This window comes from Anabas testudineus, chromosome 2, assembly GCF_900324465.2.
Source record: "Anabas testudineus chromosome 2, fAnaTes1.2, whole genome shotgun sequence".
NCBI lineage: Eukaryota > Metazoa > Chordata > Actinopteri > Anabantiformes > Anabantidae > Anabas > Anabas testudineus.
Genome location: NC_046611.1, coordinates 15,928,743 through 15,955,621, shown reverse-complemented (window position 1 = coordinate 15,955,621; position 26,879 = coordinate 15,928,743). Strand labels below are relative to the sequence as shown.

Below are 26,879 nucleotides of genomic sequence, written 5' to 3'. Positions count from 1 at the left end.
GTGTGAGATTAAACAGAGAGAGCGTGTGAAGGTGTTTTTAAAGTAATCTACCACTTTGTCCCAGGGAGACGTCTGAAGGACAGAAGAGTCAGTCGGATGAAATCCACATGTTCAGCGTTACGTTCAGGTGAACAACCGCATCATGCTTTAAAACGACGTTTTCACTGTAGTTAAATCCAGAGGTTCTGTTAAAATCAACACACAGTACAGAGCCCGGGGAGGGTACACGCACGCACACGCACACTGAGGGGGGTTCATCAAATCTTTTTACGTTGTATTTACAGATGTTGCTTCACTCTGTGCAGAAACAGAAACTAATGTAACTTAATATCTCAGAATCCAATCAAGAATTGATTATTCTGTCATTACACAACGTTGATGCCAGATTGAAGGATGTGTGAAACAGATTTAACAACGTTAGAGGGAGATTCAAGAAGGTCTTAGAAAAATTTAAGGATGCTTGAGGAAAATTCAATGAAACTTAGAGGTATTTGTGGCAGATTTAATGATGTTTCAGAGCGATTTACATTCTTACCAATGAATGATTCTTTGAAGGAAATTCACACAGATTCCAGGATGAGTCCGATTCATTGATATTTGAGACCAATTCAAAGATCTTTAAGGCAGATTTAAAGATTTCTGTCACAGATTCAAGACTGTTTAAGGGAAAATCAAGGATGTGTCATGAAGATCTATAAAGATTTGATAAATTCTAGTTGATTTACTAAGATTTCAGGTAGTGTGGGGGAGATTCAGGTGGTGTTTCAGAGGGATGTGTGTTTGTGGGAAATCGGCAGATGTTTAAGGGATATTCAGGCATATTTCAGACACATTCAAGAATGATTCAGAGAGTTTAGGGATGTTTTAGAGATTTATGAAAGTTTCATTGAGAGTTAATGGTGTTTCAGGGAAATGTTTCTGTCCTCACTGTCACTGATGCCTTCTCTTAAGCACCTGAACACTAAAACAGCCACACTGATTAAAAATTCAAGTGTATTTACTGAGTGTGTCCAAACTGTAAGCATGGCCTCAAACTGTCAGAGCTCACTTTTAACTCGACCAGAGTGACGAGCAGAGCCATCCAAGGAAGACAGCCTCTCTCTGCATGATTGGCAGAGTGGCATTTTCCTGCAGCTGTGTGTGTGTGTGAGGTTCCAGCGTGCCAGTCTATGATCGTAGCAGCCTAAGCCAGCGTATCGTTACAGCACACTGACACAGCGCTGTGTGGTTGTTATGCTGTGTGTGAGTGTGTGTGAGTAGGGATGTATTTTCTAATGAGCTGCATTCAAATGAGTGTGTGCGTGTGTGTAAAAAGTCACTACACGAAACCTCCCAGTATTCATTGCATGGCTGACTGGAGTGACAGGCAAAGCCATTTAATGCCTCAACACTGGCACAGAGTAACTGACAGAGTGACATTTGGAGGCCTGTGTGTCTGTGTGTCTGTGTGTGTGTGTGACATTTCTGCAGGAGACTGTGAGATTCACGGAGGGAGACGAGACCTCGTTCTGACTTTATGCATCTATTGATCAAGATCTACTGTAAACTACACATGTAAAATAGCAGGAGGAAAGGTGAAAATGCAAAACAAACGTTTCCTCCTGCACGCTGTCGACACTTATTATAAGATGATTAAAGGGGTTAACGTCAAGTTGACAACTTTTACAGGCAACTGATATAGGGAAACTGACTTATAGGGAAAACTCCTGTGTAGCCTTTTCTGTATGTTTAGGTCATTATTTATCTCCAGTATGATGCGTCGTGACGTCAGTTTTGCAGCATTTGACTGATCTGAGCAGAGGGTAGAGCATTTATTATTATATCATTGTAATAAGTAGATGTGTGACTTTTTCTCTAGTGATCAGTTGCGTATTAAATCAAATTTTATGTCAAATTTGTCTCCCAGCACTGACTTAAACCACAGAGAAACACCTGCATGAGCCATTTCTGACTTCACCTGCAGCTGTTCAGGTAAAGTAAGCAGATGTTTGTTCTGGTGGTGAATAATCAGACTATAATCAAATCGTGACCAAACTGTTTTAATGAAGATACAAAAACCAAAACGCATTCACAGAGAATGAAAAAGTTAAACAAAAACAAGTTCATTCTATAATGAAAGTCTTCACAGGATGACTGCTTTGAATAAGGAACTTATTAGGCTGAAACCAACTTACCTCCAGGTCAATGCTATAAGATTTAGTAATGGAAAATAATCTGATGTGAAACTGCTGAAGACAAAAGTAATCACATTACTTATGTTTATGTAGTTTAATTTGGTCAGTCAGTGACATTTGTTCACTTTTTCTATAAACGCAGTATAAATAAAGACAGTAATGTGATCAGAGACACAACAGCTGCTTCTGTCTGTCAGAAAATCTACATCCACGTCAGAGCCGACACGTCACAAAGCTCTGACAGAGCGTGACCAGAGACCCAACACATTCGATTTTGGAAATTAAAGATGAAACGCTTCAAGTGTGGATGTTTCATCCTGAAGGGAACAGAAGAGGGATGACGTACTGGTCTAAGAGTGTGTGTGTGTGTGTGTGTGTGTGTGTGTGTGTGTGTGTGTGTGTGTGTGTGTGTGTGTGTGTGTGTGTGTAAACCGCTGGTAGCAGCAGCAAATGCTGTGACGTCTGTATTAAAGTCAACACGTTTCCCCCTGCAGCGAAATATCACAGCCAAGAGGACGTGACGAAGCTGCTTAACAGCTCTGAATGTGTGTGTATATATATATAAATGTATGTAAGCGTTTCTGTGTGTGTGTGTGTGTGTAATTCTGTGTCTCTCAGAATCTGCCCTGCACGCCCAGCTCGGTCTCTGCAGTGCGTTCGATTTCCTTGTGGACGAGTCCGACCTCCTGCTGGGTGAGAGTTCGCTCCATGTGGCGGTAGATGATTCGATAACACTGACTCTGTCGGCCGGTCCTGAAACAAACAGAGAGACAGGGAGAGAGAGAGAGAGAGAGAGAGAGAGAGAGAGAGAGAGAGAGAGAGAGAGAGAGAGAGAGAGAGAGAGAGTTCATTAACTACAAAAACCAAAACAGAGTTTAAAAACTGGTTAAAATCAAGAGAAGCAACAAACTTCGCTTCCTCATCAAGTCTATTTTTGCTGCAGGTCGTCTGGCCCTAATGTTTGAGCTCCACTGGGTCGGTGCAGGCCCGGCCTCAGTCGGCTCAGCCTCCCAGTTTGGCTTTGACTATTAAAAAGTTCATTAGCTGACAAGTCAACTTTGTGATTTTGGCCGCGCTGCAGAGCAATGATAAAAACAGAGTCGGACAAAGTGGAACAAATTAAAATAACACATAAATTAAAATGGAGAAGACAGAGAGAAACGGGTTAGTGTATGTTTCAGACTAGTTTGAAATAACGAAGTCTCTCTTGATCTTTTTCAACTAACTCAAACTGATCTGTCCTCGATCCGTCTTCTCAGCAACACCCAACACGACAAGAAGGACTTGACGTCTCTGTCCAAGAGCTGCTGGTCTCCAAACATCAATTAAGTTCAATACGTTTGAATTCTTCTAGAAACTGGATAAATATCAGCTTTTGTTATGATACACTGGTTTTTATCTTTACAACAAAGCTTTCGTTGATCTTGTTGGTCGTGTTAATCACCCAGGTGCTAGACCAGCAAAGAGTTGGTACAACTCTGGACCCAGTTTCTTTCTTTCAGTTCTTTGCCTGTCGAAACACAAAGAACTGGCTCTGAATGGGACCTGGTTTGGTGGAAGAGTCCTATCTGAAGACCAAGAAGCACTAGTTAAATGACCCTCTGTACCAGCAGGGGACAGCAGCCGGTATCCAACATCCTGGAAAGGAAAGTAGAAGACGACCAGGACAGCCGATAGACAAACGCCGAACAAAGCGGGCCTTGGCAGCTATACTTACTATTTTCACACCACAGATGGTTTAAAGCTACTAAATGGCGCTGAAGTCTCCAGCTACTCACTCAGCAGAACAGCCAATCAGAGTGGCCTCTCTCACCGCTGCTCATTACACATGTTTTTATTGTTTTCTTTTTATTTTAATCCGCTTTGAACTGGCCTGGACTTTTCATGTGAGTGTATTACAAGCTATTAAATAAATATCTACTGTATCTGAACTCAGACAGCGAGACTCGTGACACACTGTAGAGAGAAACTGGAGTTTTAGTTATGAGGAATCTCAGTGAGACTCCATCACCGCTCGTCTTAATATCCTCCTCCTTCCTCCTCCTCATCCAGTTGACAAAGCGACGTACAGCACAATAAAACACAGAGCTACAATAAGTAAACACAACACCGTCTCTCTCTCTCTCTCCATTCATTCTCTATGCCGTTCTTTCTCTCTCAGCAGCTGGTGAATAATTGAACATGAGTACATTTGGTGCAAATGTCAGAGAGAGAGAGAGAAAAAGACTAAACCTTACACAGACAAACACAATTACACATGATATTTGTGCGCGCACACACACACAGAACGCTCTTTTATGTGATAGACTGTAGTGTTGTTGAATAATTGATGTCTCCATTATCCAGCCCACATAGCTGGGGGGCAAGGATGGGGTGGGGGGATCAATACAGTGACACCTGTGAACTATGCACATAAACACACACACACACTAAACAGGATTACATTGAATAAATATGCATGAAAAATGAGCATGTACAGTAGATCTCAGACACGCGTGTTCACACATGAAGCTCAGTGATGGGACATGAACATATGGAGCTGGAGCACATGAACATTTAGACTGAAGGCGCTATAGGGTCTGTGTATATTTGAACAACATCTGTAACGTTTTTATGTTTTCTAGAACTGTACTGGGACTTTCTGGGGTTTGTAATTGTTTATTTTGCTTTTGTATGTAAATGAATCTGCATGAGCAGTTGAAGGGCGATTTATTTTGTGTGCACAACACTCTATGATAAATACCAGGTTTCTTTTTTTATATGCAGTTCACATGCACCAAAGGTGTAGATTTGCATTTGGACGGTAGGGGCATGTTCATATTACTGTGTCTTTGGAGTGTCGTCATAATAGATGACTCTGATTGGATGAAAGGGAGGGGCGTACATTATTCTATGTGCAGATATTGCATTTAATCCCGTTCAGGTGTTCAGAATGTAGGTCGTTCGTGTTTGAACGCCCCAAACCTACCATCAAACATGCAGGTCGCTTCTGCAAACATGCCAACAAATGCAAAAGCTTGAATTACTACAGCAGTGAGATTCAGTTGGTGTGTGTGTGGTGCGTTCAGAGAGCAGGTAACATAATTAACTCTGTGATGGAACTCGGGGATTTTACATTGGAAACAAAACTCATCAGCACACGGCTACAGCGAGAAGGAGGTCTCCTGCTCTTTAAATTAAACCGCTTTAATTTGTGCTTTTCCAAAGGGAAGCAAGAGAACGAGTGTGATAATGTGTAGCTGTGTGTGTGTGTGTGTGTGTGTGTGTGTGTGTGAAAGAAATGAAAATACAGAGTGGGGGGTTTTCATCATAAGCAATTAAAATTCTATGAATAGCTCGCTGCAGCAATTAAAACAAAACTGAAACTGATAAGCTTGACAACTTATTTTCTGTTCTGTTCCTACACACGTAACTTTAATCAACACTGTGTGTGTGTGTGTGTGTGTGTGTGTGTGTGTGTGTGTGTGTCAATAAATACTTCACAGAAGAAGCCCTCATAGGGAGTTTTGTAGTTTCATTATAACTGTTAGATATTTAGTTTTTAGTCACTGATTGGATCATTTGACTGTTTCTCAGCCGGTTCAGAATGAGAATCACAGGCAGAGGGAATAAATGTGTTGCACATTGTTGTCCAAAAAAGTTCCATAGTAGGTTTTAACAAAGATTTTGCAAACTTTATAGTATGAAAAGCAACCAGTAGAGAGAGGAAACTCATTGAATGCCTACGTTACTGTGTGAGTGATCTTATCATGAAGTAATACATGATGCAGATTTCTCCACTATGGTGCAATCCCAGATTCTTTTTTTTTTTTTTTAAACAGCTTATAGTGCAGACGCAGCCCTCGATTAAAAACCTTCACCACAGACAACTTTCAAAAACAGCCACTGCTTAAAATTAATTTTACAACCACAATCTCCTAGCAGAGAGTCGAAGACACTGAATGTTCACAGAGATCTCACTACAAGTTTAAAGGCTCTGCAAAAGTTACAGAAATGAACACAGTGTTTAGCTACGTCCACATCACAGGTCTTAATACTGACACTGGACAATGACAACAGGCAATAAAAAGGGAGAAGTGCCTCTTTCTGCCAACCATGTCCGTCAAGACTCATGTTCCAATCAGTTCATACATGAGTCTGTGTTTGTGCAAAATTAAACTCTCTCCACGAGTTTCTGTGACTTACAGTAGAGTTGATATTAGTACATGAGCACACAGTGAGCTGTGACTAGCAAAATCAAAACAGTTTACATTTACATTTACATTTACATTTACATTTACATTTACAGTTCTATCTGTTCTTTTGAAAGCAATATCACAGGTCAAAGGTCACGGTCACTGTGACTTCATGTATGTGCATTTGTCAATGGTGAGTCTCAACTCAGGCTGCATTTGTAGACAGATTCAGAAACATGTACAAACGTACAGGCACAAAGAATGAGCTTGATTCTTACTGAGGATAGAAAACTGCCCATTTTATCTTTTCTTTTATCGGAAGGATCTGGATTTAATTCAAACATCAGCCACTGTACCTGTGAAGTAAAACCTCTTGTGTGGCTGTTTGTGTTTAGGAAAATAACATTTGTGAACTTTAGCTTCTTTTGCTGAATTGAAACATTTCAAAAAGTTTTGTAAAGCCTCCTGTTCTTCCTGCAGCATTTGTTCTGTGTCATCTTCAACTCGTGCCCGAAACATTGTTTTTTTTTTTTTTTTTCACATTAACAGAAATGAGGAGAGAGAACGCAGGATCCATGGACAGGGTCAGAGGAGGACAGAAAACATGGCAGACGGCTTCACAGCAATAAGAAAACATGATCGATTTGATGTCAGACTTCAGCAGATGGTTGGATGGAGGAAGAGATGGAGGGATAAAGGGATGGAGAGGAGCTGTGCTTCAAAGAGGAGTGTAACGTTTCATTCAGAGAGAGGTGGGTGAGCCACAGCGAAAGTGACTCGGAAACAGAGCTAGAGAGGGAGAGATATAAGTGGATCATGGACACGCATGAAAGATGAGTGTTGGGTTTCATTCAAGCAGGGAGAAAATGTGTGTGTCTGAGACAGAGAGACGGAGGAAGAGGGGGAAAGAAGGAGAGATAGAGAGAGAGATACAGATAAAAAGAGAGAGAGAGAGAGATCGATAGACATAGAGAAGTGAAGATGAGAGGAAACTCCGGCAGCTGCCAACGCCCTTGAAAGCATCGTGCCGCCTTCACACGAAGAGGGGAAAACCAAGAGATCTGATACTGTAAAACCCCAAGGGAGGAGGAGAGGAGAAAAGGAGATGAAGGAGGAAAACAAGGAGTGGAGTAAGGGAGGAAGCCTCCCCTTTTCTGCCTCCTTTCTCTGATCCTCATCATCCCTCGTTTTGACGCCTTTCTGTTTTTTTTTTTAATCACTGTCACTTTTTGGTTCTCGTCCCTGATGTGAGAAGACACAACCCCCCCCCCCCCCGAGGTTCCTCTGCCTTCTTTTCTTATTTTGTGGTTTTCTTTTTGAAAATATGTGCTGATCCGAGAACAGACGTGCTGCTGGAAGATAGTGAGACATCCTGCTGAAAGATAAAGACCTGATGTGGTAACCTGAATCGTTTAAACACATATCTACTTATTAGAGTTCAAAAATATTGAGTTTATGAATGAAAGAGGGAAAAGTGTATTTTGGGAACTAGACATGACTGACAGGATCCTCTAGAGCAAGGATGTATCACTCTGTTGCATTTGCATGAACTACAATATCACTCAGTCCACTTTCAGTTCTGCAGTGGTGCAGAAGAGTGGAGCATCTTCCCTCACAAACAATCTTTGGCTAAAATATACACAAAGGCACAAAAGCTTCAGCAGGAAATTACAAACGCAACTAAACCTGGATTTGAGACATCTGCTAACTTTTAGAGGAATTGATTTAAATGTAAAAAACCTTACATTCAACTCTGTTTCCTCCCCTTTTCCCGCCACCATCCCTTTCTTCCTCCATCACTCCACCTTTTTCTCCAGATTACATAAGAGGATTAAAGTCCATATTTGCCCTCATGTCTCCTGAAAGAATGGATGATCAGACGAGTCTGTTGCTCCTTCAAAGCACCACCCATCCTCCCTCTTTCTTCCTTCCTTCCTCCCTCATCCCCTCCACCAGGCCAGAAAAGAACCAAAATCAATTAGTATTCTATTAAGTGGCCACGATGTGTGTGTGTGTGTGTGTGTGTGTGTGTGTATGTATGAACCAGAGGCTCTCTCCTCTCGTTAATCTCTCCACTTAGATCCTTGCTAATTGGGACGGACAGTCAGCTGGAGGTGACGGAGGACGCGGAAGGGAAAACCAGAGGCAGGAAGGAAGAGGAGCTTTGAACCGACCACTGACGGAACACAAACACTTTTATTTATATGATCATGAGATCATTTAAATAAAGATTTTGAATATTAATGAGCACAGCTGTCATCTGTGACACTCCAGATACAAAACAGTTAGGTTAAATCTACATCTTAAACATCCTGAAACACAGTAAACACTAAAAGGAATATTTTAGATACTAATGTTAACATGAAGAGATTTTTTTTATAACCTCATTGAATAGACTGTCTTTGCTTTTCAGAATCCCCAAAAGTTGATGAGTAGTAATTTTTTAAATGGGAGCTCAGGAATATTAAACACTGCAGATGTACTTTAAGTTGTTCGACTAAAAAAGAGTATGAAGAAAAACAAACAGGACAGAGGAGCCTGAGGACGGAGTTCGGGAACCACTGTGTTATCATGGAAATAATGACAATATTAGAAGTTGGGTTTCTGCTGTCTGATGGTCTGGTAAAAAAAAAGAGTAAATGTATAAATGTCAAACAACATCAAACTAATCCAGGAGGCAGATATGCAAACAACCGCCTCCTTCTGAAGCCAACCTTTTAGTCTGCAGCGTGAACACAGAGCTCTTCTCTGCCTAACTTGTTTATTTGGCCTTTTTTTTCTGAGACGAAGGCACGACGGCCTGGTGAGAGCTGCCTGTGATCTATTAATACATCTGCATAAATTAGTCAGAGCCGCTCTGTAGCAGTTAGCCGGCTGTGCAGGAGCTCTGGCTCTAGGATTCTGTCCACAATCTGGTGTTGTCAAAGACAGACGATGTCTCTGAAGAGGAAGCTCGTCTCATTTTTCCAGCCTCACCACAGCGAGGTCATAGGTCACGGTCTAGTCGGGGATGAGGGTTTGAACCCGGGCTGTCTAGCTACAGCTGACTAACGTGTGCTTATTTCTGTGTGTGTGTGTAGTCACACAGTTCCAAGATACAGTGAAACACGTTTCGCAGCCACAACAGGGTCCTGTTCTTTGTACGTAGTTAAACAGATACAGGATCAAATGAATAGTGCTGGATAGTCTGATGCTGGATTAGATGATCCTGTTATGCGATTTATTTTGAAAAACAAGGACAAAATACCAGGACAACTACCCAATATGACCAAGAACCAACGGATTCAGGACTGTGTATTCATCAGCAATATTATACAGCTAACCTGGTAGTCCATGTACAAAGAATGGGGCCATGACGTTCCATGAGTTTCCTACATATTAACAGCGACTCCACGATGCCCACAAATATATATAAGTAGTTTTGCTATTAACCATTAGACAAAAGCCTAAGACTTTCAGAGGTGGGAACTGTTGGGCATCAGATTATTCATCCAAAAAGACGGTTGCTTTGATAAACTGAGGATACTATTTTCACTGAAATGCAGTATGAAACATAACTGGCAGGAAAACGAATCAGCACTGCAGCAACTGATAAAAGTTTCTTATTAGAATTATTGGCATCATATTTCATCATCAATTTGATGGATGTAGTGATGGAGCTGTGTGAGGCGGTACATGAAAATAGTCTAGTACAGCGGAAATAAGTGGGCAACCAAAGTAGTACTTCATATTACAGTATTAGAGTAGTACACAGTATTTAGAGTTTTTCTATACATATATATACATAGATGCGTAAAAACATGTGATGATCAATATGAAGAAGAGACGAGAAGGAGGGAAACACTGGGAAGTAAGAGGATTGAAGGAAAGAGGGAGGGATGAGGAGGATGATCCCTCTGGGCTTCCAGCACTCTCAGGTGGTGGAGGTGGAGGTGGAGGTGGTGTAGTGGGACTATCACTGCAGTAGTAGAGCCCGTCTGTCAGAAGAGGAAATAATAGACGCACAGACACAGGCTGAAGTCAGATTGTAGTTTCAATAACAGAGGAGCCAGACTGAGTTCATTAATTATTCATGAAGCTGGATCCTGATTGGTCCACAGAGGTGATCTGAGATTACTACACTTTTTACATTCATCTGTCCTTTTTACTTTCTCTCTGTTTTTAACTTTCCTTCCTTTATTTACCACCTCTTTCATTTCTTCTTAACATCCTTTGAACTCGTTTTTCACTTCCTGTCTTCATACATCGTCCTGTCCTTTAATCCCGTCCCTTCTTATTTCTACTTTCTTCGTCTTATTAGACACCTGTCATCCATACTGTCTTCCTTCCTCTTTGTTTCTTGTTCATTTCTCTTTTACTTCTTGTCATTTTGCATCTTTCTGTCTCTTTCTTATCTTTCTGTCCATACGACCACCTCGTTATTGTGAGTGTGATATCTAAGCAACGTTCAGAGGGAATTCCTTCAAATTTGGCACAACTTTCAACTTGGACTTAATGATGAAGTGATAAGATTTTGGCGGCCGAAGGTCAAAGGTGAAGATCACAGTCACCTCATGTTCATCCAGTTCTTGCTTTTCCAGTTTTCCAGTCTTGTTATACATAATCTCAGGAAAGGCTGGAGAGACTTTCATTACCTCTGGTCTAATTGTCAACTTGGATTAATAGATGAACTGATTAGAATATGAATCTGGACAAAACAAGCTTGTAAACAGTAACGTGATTGGCTGGTTGAGGCAGACTTCTTCTTGTTACCTACTGTTATTCCCACAGATTGTTTTACTTCTTTACTTTATTTCTTGTCTCCATCCTTCCTTTTCCAACTATTTCTTTCTTACCTGCTGACTTCTTTCTTTCCCTCTTTGCAGTCTTTGTTCTCTCCCTCTCAGAGAAAAAGCTGAAACTGATCAAACAGTCTGTGTGCCTTTTTGTCAGCGGGGAGTGTGTGTGTGTCTATGTACTGTATATATACAGTGCATGTCGCCTACTGTCCGTCTGTTGCAGCACCAGGAGACATGATGAGTGCCCACCGTGACTCACACGCTCTCTCTCCTCCTGATCATCAGTCGGTTCATCAGAAAGAAAGAAACAGACGACATGAATCATAAGGAGCTGCATGTGCTGCTAAACAGAAAGCAGGATACACACGTCTCAGCATGTCACCGTGTGTTACATGACTGTGTGTCATGGATAAAACTGGATCAGAGACGCATGTGGAGGAGTTTGTTCTGGAAACTGACACAGAGAATCTCTGGTTCAGCTCACAAAAGAGGTCTCATGAATGATGTCATCCTAAATAAATACTCAACACATGGAGGAGGACGGAGAAGTATGAGTTATCTCAGGTGTACAGTGCTTTGTTTTTAGCTTGAAACCAGCACGAGAGGTCAAAGAGAATTGAAACTAAATAATGAGTTAAACTTTGGCCTTTTAGTTTGATGAAGACGCCGAACTAGAAAACTGGTTCATGAGTCGTTGAAGATTCTCAGTCATCCAGGTGAGATCGAAACATTCACTTACTTGAGTACTTTCACTTTATACTACATGCTATTTACTCCACTTCATTTATATCTACCAGATGTAGTTACTAGTTACTTTAAAGAAATGTACTGCAAAAAAAAACAAAAAACCTCCTACTGAGGGAGCAGAATAGACTGATATACTGTATGTAAAGGCTGAAATAACTTACTTAATGCTGTAATACTGACTGGCGAGCTTATATTTATTTTTTACTGCATTTGATGTTTAAGTTAAAGTAATAACAACAACAACAACCACCAAACTGGTGTACTTTCCGCTTTAAGGGAAAACTTTAAGGGATAAAGGGGTTTATCTTTTGCCTTCAAACTATTTTAACATCAAACACAGCTTTGATGGAGTTTGGGAAAGTTCTTTGACATAAAAATAAGAACATGGCACAAACCCCCAACTGAACTTTTGCTAGCGACGGTCCAGAAACCATCATCACCATTACCGACCTTTAAAAACCAGCATGAGTCAAAATTTGCACAGAGCTTATCGAGATAGAAATGCAGAATCAAATATTGCCAGGGGGACACTCTCATTACCCATGATTCTTGGCTCTTACTAATGCAAATCCACTTGACATTAGCGGTGCACAATAGGCTGCTCCGAGCAGATGGGCCGCGATTCTTTCCATTGCAGTAGTGAATAATTCAGACAGCAGTTTAGCTGACGGCCTCGTTGGCATTTCCTCGCCGCTAATTGCTCGTTAAGCGTTCCACTTGACCTTTAACAGGAGGAGGAAATTTTGAGAGGTTTGGTTTTAGATTTTTGTTTTCACCTTTTAGTTTTTCTTTCTCCATCAGGTTGGGCGTCCCACATGAGGAGAGATGTGGGTAATAAACTGACCAGCGTTGCCAAACATATGGACAAAATGGACAAATTGCCTGATCAGAGCCTAGAACTTTGGAACATGAAGTATGCTGAATTTGCTGTTAGCAGTTCCTCTCTGCTGTGTACTAGACTATGTACTGAAAACTGTAAATAAAAACCTCTGACAGTGAAGAAATTAACGCTTATTTATACAGACGACACATAGTGTCACAATGAATCTAAAGTATGTCTATCATTATTCGACTGTGTCAGGTTTTTCACTTTGACAAACTGCAGCAATCAGATAGTAAGGTTTTAAAATAGTCTATCTTTACCATTATCTCATGCTACAGCTGTTGTTTTGCAGAGAAGCCGAGCTTCAATACAGAACCTCCTGCTGTTTTTGAAACACCTGTATGCAGCTGCTCCTTTCACTTCACACCGTATTTTTGTATCATCTTTCTCCCTGATCAGCTCTAACACAGTATGAAATTATACTGTAGATGAAGATAATAAAGAAACTGTGACAGTGTTTTATTACTATTTCTGTTTGTCTGTCTCTTGTTGTGGTGTTTTGTAAATTAAATGTTGTTGTTATGTGAATGTACAGCAGAAAGTAAATCATTGGTAAAATTAAGCTATAGGTCATTCTAATAAACAAAATGTCACAGAGGTACGCAGTTAAAAGTTCAGCATGCACGCTGCATTTTCATTTGCTCTTGCATATATTTACTTATCCAACGCTTTCTGAATAACTATTTTGTAGATTTAGTTAAGGGAGGTTCAACTTTTTCGTAGACGATACTTTGTTTTATTTTAACAGAAATTCTGCCGTCATCTATGAATTTGTGTGCTGCTAATGTCTATTAGCACATTGCCTAATTGTACAAATTTACTTCAGTCATTTGGCAGAAGCTTTTGTCCAAAGTAAGGGACAAACAGTAGCACAACTTGGACATTTTGAGGTGAACTGCGAGAGCTGGGTGACTGAATTTCTCTACATACTTTATGTATTCATTCTTCTCATGAATGATAAGATCACTTACACTAGCCCTATAGTTTGTCTCCAATCTGCGGATCAAGCTGCAGATTAAATACTGTAATGGTATGACTTACTTACTGCTCAGTAGGACCATAAACTCCCTTCAAACTATTTAAAACATCAATATTTTAGCATCTACACAAGTTTTCTTAGAGGAAACAGATTCTTTCCTTCACTTCTGAAAAAGTGACTTTCTGCAAACTGGTTTTTGTCCACAGGCAGCGATAAAACATTTAACAACACATGCAGCTGTAGGCCACTCACACACAAACACACACTAACACGCAGCATTGCCTAAAACTCCATAAACACAACTCAGATTAAACCAGAGAGCTGCCATTAAACACAGCAGCTGTCACTTCACATAGCGGTGGTGAGTATAAAACTACGCTCGCTTTGTTTCTCTCTCTCTCTCTCTCTCTCACACACAACACACACACACACACTCATAGCAATAAATATTTAAGGAGAAGGTGGCTCTTCCATAAAATCAGTGGCAGCTAAAGTCCACAATGTGTTTATGTTTCTTTTGCTTAACTTCACAATTTTCTTGAACTCAAACATGAGTTTTGTCACTAAAACAACAAAAGTTGTTACTATATTGAAGATATATTTATATTTTTATTGTCTTACTGCGAAGGTTCAGAATCTACAGTACAGTCTGGAAACAGCCTGAAACAGAGCAAATAGTTGTTTCAACTGCTGTAGACATCACATTATGGTGAGAATGTCATTAATCTGGTTGAGAAACATCTGTTCACATTAAGGTTACAAGAACCCAAAATGCAACATAATGTCGTTAAGCTGACACCTGTACCATTCAACAAGAACATCTAATGAAGACGTAATTGTTAGGTCCATAAACATGAGATGACCCAAACTAATTTCACCTCATAAAATTATTATATTTCAGTAAGGACGGTATTTAGTGCATGTGGGGGTTAGTCTACTCTTCACAAGAGCAGCAGCTGCTGTCTCTGTTTAATGCTGCCATCATGTTTACAGTACAAACAATCAATGAAACAATGGAAAACACTGTCTGGAAGTAATGTGAGGCTCACATTTCTCTATTAGTTCTGTACCGTGGGCAGGGCTGTACAAGGTTTGGCTGCATAAATGTGTAATCTTCCTTTAACGGACACTGTTACCTGAGTTACCTGAGACTTACTGATCAACACACTTTTGTTTGTTCAACTGTATAATTTGCATTTTTTAATTTGCAAGACAAATTGCTGCTCATCAGATTATTTTATTATTATCATCAGACTATTTTTACGACGAGCACCATCAGGGAGGGAAAATTAAAGAAACTCAGAGGAAAGTTCATTAATTTTTTTTTTTTAAATTCAGAAACTAGTTTTTCATCAGAAAAAGAAAAAAAAACTGGCAGGAAGTAAACAAACTGTGTATGTCTTCTTATCTCATTCATATAGTCTCTCTCTCACTCACTTTGTGGTTTTTCCTGTCCCTCTTTCATCCAATAGTCCTTCACTTGAAGTCACTGCACTTATTGGAGGCAAAACACAAGACCCACCCATCTGTGTATGTGTGTATGTGTGTGTGTGTGTGTGTGTGTGTGCAAGCACGGTGGGTCGATACGAGTTGAAAGACAAACAGGAAGGCACTCAAGTCTGTGTGAATGAGTGTGTGTGTCTATTAATTGAATTAAGATGGAAGGAAAGCAGGAAGAGAGCATCATTATCTGGAAAGTGGAGGCAGTAGGAGTGCCTTTCCACAACCACTAAAGTCTGGGAAACTGTGTGTGTGTGTGTGTTTCATTCATAATACATTTTCATGACCTCTCGGGTAACATGAGCTTGCTGTGATTCAGGTCTGTGTGCAGATCGATACAGTTAATGCGTTGTTGAGTTAACCTGCCGCCTGCACAGAGCAGCTCAAACAGAGCAGCTCCTCCTCCCAGTTTTAATAACAGAACAGAAATTTGCATCCATGGATTCAAAGTAACGTCCTGTCAAATAAGGAGTAAACAGAAAAACACCACCGCTTCATAATGCAGCCAATCGATTATTATATCCACAACATTTCTCAATGTCCAGCTGACTTGAAACATCACAGTGCACATACTGTACGATACAACTGTATAACTGTAACTGTATAACTTGATTAGTTTAAGAGACAGAAGTACTTTGCCTCTGCTACAGACTACATGGCGCCAGGCTTCATCCTTAGTGTAAGTGAAAAATCAGCTACAATCATAGTGTTGAGGGAAAAACTATAACCGGCCTCTTCTTATCAGGATGCTATGTAGATTCATAAGTAATTCTGATGATCTGAAATGTGTGTGCACATCATATACAATTAGTAAAACAGCTGAAAATTTAGGGTTTTCTTCTGAATCTGCTGTCAGCCATGTTTTTGCACTTGTTACACAACCAGTATGCTTCTGTTTTAATCTGTCCAGCTGTCTACACAGCCGACATTATACATGTGTAAACTCAAAGCATATTTTTAGGCTTTGATTCTGTTTCCCTGAGTTTTTGTCCGTAATGTGTGCATTGTGCCCTGGGTGCTTCTGAAAGGCAGGTGACCTGCACTAGTGGACCCAAACGCCTCCTGATGAAGATGCAGGACCACAGCTCACGCAAAGCTGCTGAGCTACAACATGGTGTAAAGCTTTCATTAGCAAAAGTGGTTAGCTAATGTTTAAAAGCTGTGGATAGTCGGGGTTCTATAACTTTTACTTACGACTTTGGTACTGAAATATGCATATAATGTATATTTAGTAGGGGTCTAATGGTTCTAACACAGATGCTGAAACCTTGACGCCAATATATTCCCAATATGATGTCAGTGTGTTTTGCTGTGGCCTACCTCCAGTAGGGGTCCTTAAGTAAGACCTTACCCTTACCCTGCCATTGCCTTGTACGCTGAACCCCACTTGTAGGTCGCTTTGGATAAAAAGCGTCTGCCAAATGACTAAATGTAAATGTGATGCAAATAAAATCTCCAAATAACAGGTTCACCTCTGTCCTCCAGTATCTTCTTTAAAGTCATTCTTCAAAAAGAAGATGAAAATAAATAAAAACCACTATCTTGTGTTTTTCTTTGTGGGGTCATATTGTGTTGCTCCTCTCTAGGGGATCTGGGATGCCAGTTTGGGAACAGCAGGCCTAATAGAGTCCAGGGCTGAGCAGAAACTCAGCATATTGTTGTCTCTCTCCATCAGACTCATGGTTAGTGCTCCCACACTGAAGCAGGCTGTTTCACTTCTAAGGCAGTAGGACACAAAAAGTGGGAAATGAAAGAGGATTTATTTTTCATCTCATTATTTCCGATTCTCACTCTTCTGTGGAAATCCATCGTGTTTTCTCAGGCGAGGCCAGCAGTCAGTGCGACTATTACCACGGAAAACGGTTCTCTGCTTTTCAATTACCAGCTCTACGTCACAGATAATGAAAAACACCAGCATACAAACACACACACTTTTGTTGCAGAAGTCCCGGAGGTGAGTGAGTCATCCAAGACAATTTTACATTCTCTGACAGTCACTCTTTGTACATGTGTGCCTCTACTGGCCCGATTGTGATATTAAGTCAAATTATACATTCAAACCACATTTAAAGAAGAAAAACTAATTCAGAACAAGTTTATGAATGTGAAACAACATGTGGTGGTTTGTGACTGTGTAATATGCCTCACAGCGTCATTTTTCATACATTCTTTACAGACTCAGGGAATGAGGGATTAGTTTTGCTTTATTTGTCCATATTTTATCGCTACAATGTGTTTGCAGCTCTTTGTAAAATTTCTGCACAGCAATGTCTGACATTTGCTGTATGTTTGAGTGAAATACAACCTGTGTACAAACAAACCAAACTGAAAACAGTGACATGCAATGAAACCTTCCACCCCTGTATACACTAGTCATATAATTATAATTACCAATCTCTTAAAAAGTAATGGCATTATAGTGTTTAGTAATGCTGTTTGTTTTTGTTTGCCAAGACAAAAATTGCAGTGCACTTGAATCAACAATGTTACTGTGATTATTATTATTTATATATGTTTATTTTAACATTTTTTTTGCAGCAGTATGCATGGTGTGGAAAGAGAACTGCCTACCACCATGGAAAGTTAACACTGACATATGTAAAGTACCGTGGAGGGAGCGTCATGATTTGGGGCTGCTTTGCTGCCCCTGGACCTGGACAGCTTATCATTGTGAAAGCTTGTCAAATTTTCAAGGTATCCTGTCTACACAATAATGTCAGGGTTAGTGTCTACAAGCTAAAATTCAGAAGAAGCTGGGTGATGCAGCAGGACAATGACCCTAAACATGAAAGTAAATCTACTACAGAATGAATTCACAGGCACATAATCTCCCTTTTGGAGAGGCCCAGTCAGAGGAATGATCAAGAGAGCTGTTTGCAGCAGACATCCTAGGAATAAGTCTGAGGGGAAGCATTTCACATACAGCATCCATTGCTTATTAACAATGTTGTATGCAGTGTAAGTCACTCAGAATAAAAATACAGAGACAGACTGATAGAGTGATATCTACATTTTTCAAAAGCAAATAGATTAAAGTAATGAACATGACACTGCAGCTTCTGTCTGCCCAGCAAAGACAAAAATCTTTAACACTGTGTGTCTCATTTCTGCCTCCTCTCTTCTTTCCTTCGCTGGATATTTGAACTTTGACTGATATGATCTGCACTGAGAGGTCAGCAGAGAAAACACTGGTTGTGTTGATGTTTGAGGACTCTGTTGGGGACGTTTTTTGCTGAGAGAATCAAAAACCAAACAGAGACAGACAGAGAAAACTGCTGAGAGACAGACAAAGGTCTCAGGGGTCTTCCAGAATCAGTATAAATTACTGCAATCATTGACCTTGTGGTTGACACTAGCCTGTTGTCTTACAGTGTGTCAATACTTTAAGCTGGCAGCCCGCAAACTGTTGACTGTAGGACCAATAGAAAGTTAATATCCCCTTTTCATACATCTCCTCTGACTAACCTTTGTAACTTTGTTGTTTAATGATTTGAGGACAGGTAAGTCCTGATGTGCGATACGTAACATTGCTGCCTTTGTCATTATGTTAAAGCAATGGGTTTGTGTCACTGAAACCCTTTCTGTAGATGTTCCTCAATGATTTAGTTCCACAGGGAGAGGAACAGTACATGTGTGATATTTGTCATACAAATTAAATTATTTTAGTTTCAGGCCAGTTTATTCACAGGCATCAACAATATGCTTGACTAATAACATGAAAAACACAGCGCTCTGAGCTGCTCTTTGCATTTTCAGCACAATAAATTAATTGGTGTGCACAGTCTGCTGAGTTTTGAATTTCATATCATGTTCAGCTGTACATTCTTTAAAAAGCTTGTGTCTCATACAACCTAGCTGACAAACCAGTCTCAGTGAGTAGACTGATGAAAAACTTTCAGCTTTTTTTCTATGGACTGGAGTTGGTCACCCTTCTTCGCGTGTTAAGGTTTGGATACGTCTTCCTCTGTGCTCGTTCTCTCTGCATCTTTTTCTACCTACAACATGATGGCGATTTTAAAAATTAACCTTAAGGTTTTTGTTTGGTTACTACACCACAGACAACAATAAATGAAATATTTCTCATCCTTTTGTTTCATACATTTGATTTTCTTGCTCTTCGGTTCCTGCAGCGATGTTAGCACCAGTCTGCCTTAAGGACTCGAGTTTGTGTCTGACTGTGTCGCTCATCCTCATCCCCAGACAATAAGAAGTCAATCTACCTGGATCGATCCTCATCACACTCACACACACACACTTGTGATTGAGGTCACAGTAGAAAAGGACACTGAAGCAGAAACAGTCAATAAAGAAAGACTCCACTACCTCTTCCCTTCTTCCTCCTCTTCATCTTCCCCATTCCTCAGTTCCCTCTCTTCACTTATATTCACACTCAGTTTTTTTTCTTTAACTTACTTTGCTTTTCTTTGTCCTGTATGACTATAAACCAAATATGGTTTGGGGATTTTGGTGATATAATGGAAAATAAAGTATTTTAATAATAATAATAAATATATAAATTTGAGGTGACTTTTGTAAGTACGTTTGAAAACTTTTAAACTAACATTAGCATGCATCTAAGCACTCAAAAACTTGTTTTTGAATAAGTGTTAAAGTAGAATAAATTAGATGTCAATAAACTTACAAATATAAAGAGAACAGTCTTCACTTAGTTGGTGTATAATGACCATATTTTGCATGTAAAACTGGAAACTTGATGAAGGATAGACTGGAAATGAATAAATAAACAGCAACTGTGAGGATTAAAATGCAACAGTTCTTTAAACCTTAGACTACAGACAGGAATAAACCCTGCAAGTAAAACCTCTACAGTGATCATCTTCTCCAGTGTTAAAACCTGGCAAACCCACCACCTCAGTCTGGAAAAACAACTGCTGTTTATCAGCCTGTACATCTGTCCTGCTCTCAGCCTGATTTGTGTCCACGCTCACAGTCAGTACACACTGCTGTCTGCAGGTCTGTGCTGTATGTTGGATTTTTACACTTAGGAAGTTTAATTAGCTGAGCAGCTCATTCAAAGTGACCTGCAACAGTAGAATAAACATCAGGTCACAGATTAAATGTCAGAAACTGAATGACATTGCTATGAAAGACTGTTCCTAATTACACTGAAGCCACGCTTCAGTGTAATTAGGATGCAAAACACACTATTGTTTTGTGAGGGAATTATACGTGCCTTAGAAAAGAGGCACCCAAAGAATAAACACACAGGGACCATGTTGAATGTGAGCATAATTAGAGTGGTGAGGGATTTCTCAAGACCTCCAGAGTTGTATTCCTTCCCAGAAAAATCTCTTTGGCAGGCGTCATTTAGCAGTTGGATTCATGTGTGCGCTATCAAATCTCTCTAGACAGCCCTGGTTAGATAAGGCTGAAAGCACGTTTACAATGTTGTTACACAGCTAAAGGAGGAATTCTCCATACATCATAATTCTATTAGGAGCATTAGGTTAACTTATTCAGGCTACAGCAGAGTCAGATTTCTCTGGATCTTTATGCCTCTGTGCCAGTGATAGCTGTGACCAGAGACATGTTTTTAGATGAAAGAAATAAACAATATGAGCCTGAACAGTCATAGAGATCTAGATGGCAAAGAGGTCTAACATTGACGTTGGGTGAGAGAAGCGACATCACAGTCAGTGCTCCAGTTCATCCCAGATGTTTTGGATGGGATCAGACCAGTCTTCAAATTAAGAAAACAATTTCTTTACAAAGCACTTTGTGAACAGAGCTCTGCTATGTGGAAACAGGAAATGACAAGCACATGTTGTTGGGAGACACCTGCTACCTTCAATATCATTGTGTTCTGGAGCAACATTTCCCATCACTGGAAACTAAACCATGGATGACTTTACAATGCTGCACCTCTCTGATTATCAAATATGTGAACAGGTTTCAAAGAGCGACGGCTCCTGAAACTTCCTCAACGTCACAGCACCAATGAAAAGTCTCCTTCCTGCCAGTGAATCAGCAAAAACTGCAGAGATATGATTTTTCCTGTGACAGCAGCAAAATGTTCCCCCTCTCACCTCAACTGACCCAAGCAAAGCTGCTGACTGCATGATTCACCAGGGCAGGACAGAAGGAGGTGTGTGCGTGCTCAGATTGGCAGCAGGGTACAAGCACGACCGCCTCACCAGTGTGTGTTCTCGCTTGGCCATATGTATGTCAGCTGCAGCAGCCTCGGCTTGAAACTCAACGTCAGACCGTAAAAGTAAAGGAAAGAAGGCGGGGGATGAGCAGAAAGCCAGATCTGAAGGATCTGAAGGTCTGCTGTATCACATGGACAAAACCCAGGATGGCTGATGATGAATAGAGCAAAAAGAACGACAAAGCATTATTGAGCTGAAACTTTTCCGGTGTTGCTCTTGGTTCAGACTGAGAAAAGAGTTCAAGTAGTAGAAACTAGCAGGAGTGGAATAACATTACGAAAAATAACATGCTTTTATTTTGACATTCGTGCACTAGTTTGATGTCTAGACCTTTAAAAACCAATGATTCGTCTCCTTTGCCTGCTTTATCATAGTTTTACATCACCACCTGTTATAAACATGGCTTTAAACAAACTGTTTGTGTTGTGTATAAACAGAACGGTCCAGACACTGGCACAGGTTCTACTGGTACCAGTGTCACTTACCGCCGACAGCACGATGCTCACATAGACACACACCAACAGATAAATGGCAGTTGGCAGCACAAGTGTAGAGCATCATTTGCAACAGTATTTATTAAATGTAGAGTGTAAAACACTATATAGCAAGCAAGGGAAGACATTTTGTGACTGTGTTTACTGCGTTTATCTACAGTGTATTTGTGTTGTTATCTGCAGTTCATGTCATGTGTATGCATCTACAGTTCTGCGCATGTGCGTGTCTGGGTGTATGTGCGCACATATTAATTCCATTTTTTAAACTACTTGATGAATTTATCATCTTAGTGAGAGTGAAAGTGTGTGTGTGTGCCACTGTCACCTCTACGCTCAATTACATCCAGATTACCCAGAGGCCCTTGAGGCTGTGGCAGCAGTGAGCTTGTTGATATAAATGTGGTCTGTTGATACACTGGCTCTCTAATGCCCATAAAACATCAGTGCTGCACAGACATATGCGCACACACACACACACACACACACACACACACACACAGTATTAGAACACTTGAGGGAATCAATACTGCAGTACAGTGATATGCCAGCACTACAGGGTAACCTAAATATGAGGTAATGGTGGACAGAGTACTCCTTAACTCCAAAGTCCGTAGTACCGTATTTTCCGCACTATAAGGCGCACCTAAAAACCTTCAATTTTCTCAAAAGCCAACAGTGCGCCTTATAATCCGGTGCGCCTTATATATGGATCAATATTGAGTCCACACGGGAATAGACGTTTAACATTGTGGAGGCAGCAACAAGATGGCCAGGTAAAGAAGACTAAACAGAGTTTCCGAGGGAACAAAGCGAGATGGCTACAGTTAGAGGACAAACTCCTATCTTTTCTTTATGTAACTGAAAGAAACTAAATTAACAAATAATACATATCGTTACACATTTGGTATGTTACACTCGCACACGCTAGCTTGACTTGAATGAAGCTAATTACAATAACACACGTAATTTATCACATGTAACAGGTAACAACTAACATACTTCTAATGACAATAAACATGTTAATACAAAGACAAATGCTTTCCAAGGCACAAACGTATAAATCACACTCAGCATAAACATGAACCAGTTCGTTTTACTGTGGAAACTAAACTAGCTTAATTTACCAACGGAGAAAATATGTCAAAGCTGTACTATAGAACAGAGTGGAAAGAGCGCTCACTCTGCAACTAATTATCTTAACAAAGATCAACTAAAATACACAACTCTCACTCTGATACATTTTTAAGAACAATACTATAATACTTTTTAGATGCCTTTGTTTTGTTGAATGCTGGTGTTTTTCGTTGGATTATCTGTTGGATTATTTAGGATTTCCTATTGGAGCTACGGGTTTGGATTATCTATGTTTCAAGGACTTTGATTTCACCAGGTATTAATATTGACTCCTTTTGTGTTTTTCTAAAGAAAAGATTGCTCAGCTGATGCTTGCGCTGTAGTTTTGTTTGTGTGCCACAAGAAACACACTGAACTGAGTAGATTGCTTCGGCCTTGTTATTGGTCCTACTAACTCCTGACACTCTGACTGTTTTGTTGACATTCCCTTTAGCGCAGCTCCAACTAATGTTGCATAACGTAACCCCAGCCTCTACTGTTGCGTCTATTCTATGTGCCTTAAAATGTGGTGCGCCTTATATATGAAAGAAGTTTTAAAATAGGCCGTTCATTAAAAGTGCGCCTTATAATGCGGTGCGCCTTAAAGTGCGGAAAATACGGTACATATAATCAGGAAACTGGAACATGTTGCAGACGGTAATTGTGGTATTTATTGTATAATACGGAGATAAAATAAAGTTATCTTACATCTGTCCTTAAGTAATGGTACTTAGGTTTCAGGAGAAAGAAAGCAATGATAAAGAAGGGAAAGGATGGAGAGAGAAGAAAATGAGGAGCAGGTGACATTTTGAGAAGGTGAATGGGATGATGTTGACATTTAAAGAAAAGGGAGATAAAGTGAAATCTGGATCCCATTTAGAAAATGAAGGTTCAAACACCCAGGAGCCGCAACTAAATACACTACACTGTGTCTCTGTGTGTACTTTAAACGGAGATCACTACGAGTACTCGCAGTAGTAATCTAAAATTAATGTTGCTGTTTATTTTATATTTAAGTTCATGCTCTGATCCTGACTTTAAGTGCAAAAGTACAAACAACCCAACAATCCCTAATGGTGTCCACCTCAGCATTAAGGTTTTAATTCTGTGGCTTTATGATGGCTACAACTACTAAAATAAAAAATAAAAAACTTGAAGCCCTTTGTTCACTGTCAAAAATGTCACAGGCATGAATGTATTAAGGACAGTTCTCATTATACATCCACGGTAGAGGGAGCTGGACCGATCTTACTGCCACACTATCCAGCCAGTATGATGAAAGGAATAATTTAATCTTTCCAGAGGGCAGGTCCCTGTAAAAGCTGATCAAATGTGCTGTTGTAATGTCACAGCCACAGCTAGGTACTGATATGTAAGACTTGTTTTTCAGGTTGCATTTGGCAAACACTATGAGCAGCTCCTGTTTGCAGTGGATCACTAGATTACTGTGACACTGAACAGAAGATATTAAATTTTGATGTCCCTTTTCCTCTATCATTTCTAATGAGGTTTACAGACTTTTTGAATGTTTATTTTATTATATGTGTCTGTGTGTCTATGACTCTGAGAAGGAGGATAACTGTTGACTTGGTTTCACCTCAGGCAGTCTTCTTGCCTTCATTTTAAGTCGTCCCCAGGGAGGATTTTGTCTCTTTTGTTAAATTACTGAGGAGCACAGTGCAGACTTCATGCTCCACCTCGCCCTGTAATGTTAATGCTCTGAACAGAGTTTAACCCAACCTTCTACTAGCTAAATTATCCAATATGCTATAAATAGGCTACTAATTTTGGCTAAGAACCTAACACGTTTCTTTTCTGAGTTAGGAACAGAAAGCATTCAGAGCTTTGTTGGCAACTAGGCACTGTGCTTTTGGTGACACTGGACCACAGACTGATTTTCCACATTTCTGCCTTCTAGAAAATGGTACCGCACCAGAACAGCCAGTTTCTGCAAGTGCGTCCTGCTCAGACTCTAAAACTCCGTCCAACACCCTCCACACACACACACACAGTGCCAAACTTGGATTAGATATTGTTTGAATATACCTGTTTCTACAGTACGTGAAATGACCACTGTTTCTCGTCTGTTTCAATACAAATGTATTTATATTATGTACTGTAGTGTTTAGAAGGATGATGTGTTTTATGTGGTCTTGGGAGATAAGAGTAAACATAACTTTACGCATGTTAAATTATGCTACCGTACAACAAAACCACAAACATGATTATGTTTGTGTACAAGTGTAATCAAATTGATTATGCTGTGACGCAATGTAGGTCCTGAATGAATGAAACAACATAATTATAATTGGAGAATGAGGCTCAAAGAGATGGATCGAGGGCAAATAGCAGGACTAAAAAACTTCTGACCAGAATTTGTATTCATAGTTAGGTTTAGGTAAGTAAAGCAGTTTGGTCAAGGTTAGAGAAAGACTGTGGTTTTAATAATTATTGTCGACATATTCTCCCTAGGTTAATAGACAACAGAAGACATTATGTTTAACCTAATATAATGTATTTGTGATTGCAGTTCAGCTGTACAGGAACATAATCAGTTAGAGGTAGGGTTGTTTCTTTCTGTTATCTACGCCCTTATGTGAATGGTTTTAAATGCCAATAAAAACTAATTTACACTAGAACAATCAATTTCCTGGACTTGCTACTTGGTGAATATATCTGATTCTAAAATGAAAAAAAAAAAAAAAAAAAGGAAATACATCTACAATTTATTACCCATCTATCTGTTGAGCTTTTCAATGTCTTTTACCTGAGGCTTCATCTTCAGTTTAGGTTTTTGTAGTTGTTTTTCATCAAACAATGGCAACTTAAAGTGAGTTTTGTATTTAACTTTAACCAATAATTAAAGAATACATGTAAAACTCACTGCAGCTGCCAGGTAAATGTAATGAGTGAAATAATCAGGCCATACTGAGACAGCTTACAAACCAGAACAATAACCATAACCCATAGCATCTAATTCTCCCACTGTACCCGCCAGCATACCTCAGAGAACCTAGTCACATATAAACAAGGAAAAAAGTAGTCAGACCTGTTCCAGTTACTGAAATCTCAAATGCACCTCAATACTTTTTTTGGTACCCAGCCCTAGTTCCACTACTGGAAACCACAGAGCTATGGGAGAAAAGCTAAATCCACCTGGGAGTGTCCACACTGACCATTTAATGCATCCTGGTCAGGCTGAATGATGACAACCTCTCTCAGGAAACAAACATTTATTATTCAGCTGAATAACATTCTGCAACCTGCACAGAAACTGACTACTCCCTCTCTCTCCTTTTTCACAGGTTATAAAAGTCTGTCTATCAATTCTCCTTCTTCCCTTTTCTCATCCTATTCCTCCCTCCATCCCTCCGGGTCGTCACAGCCTTTCTCCTTCATAGTTTTGAGCGTGAGGGTTATTCTCTTGCTCCAAGTTAAATCATTCATGGAGTTGTGGTGGGTGGCTGCCTCTCTGTCTCCTGCTGAGCCGACAGAGAGGAGGGAGGAGGACGAGAGAGCAGAGGAGCTGAAGCGATGACAGGATGACAGGTGGAGGAAGAAAAGACTGAACAGAGAGAGATGGAGAGAAGCGTAGAGGCCATTCTGCACTCAAACTTCAGCTTTGTTTCAGTTGTTCATGTCAACCAGCAGGATTCACTTTCTGTCCAAACTGACTCAACTTTCAACAAATACCAACACATAAAAATAAAATAAAACTTCCCCCGATTCTTTACTCTGACAAAACATTAGTAAGAAAACATTTAATGCAGTTAATAATTTGGGGTTCTTCACTGTTCTGGGCCCATTTCCACCTGAGTTTACATATAGCACACACTACCTTGTGTGGTACACCAGCAAACAAAACA

General features: G+C 40.0%; 1 protein-coding gene across 1 annotated transcript in view; it reads right to left on the bottom strand.

The window, feature by feature from the left end:
- Positions 1 to 2,023: 2,023 nt before the first annotated feature.
- The window catches only part of LOC113164451 (phenylalanine--tRNA ligase, mitochondrial-like), a 63,254-nt gene continuing 38,398 nt past the window's right edge, over positions 2,024 to 26,879 (bottom strand). Inside the window, exon 4 of the mRNA XM_026363759.1 lies at positions 2,024 to 2,927. Within this exon, the coding sequence (XP_026219544.1) occupies positions 2,789 to 2,927 (139 nt within the window). The 3' untranslated portion in view covers positions 2,024 to 2,788. The remainder of the gene's footprint in view (positions 2,928 to 26,879) is intronic.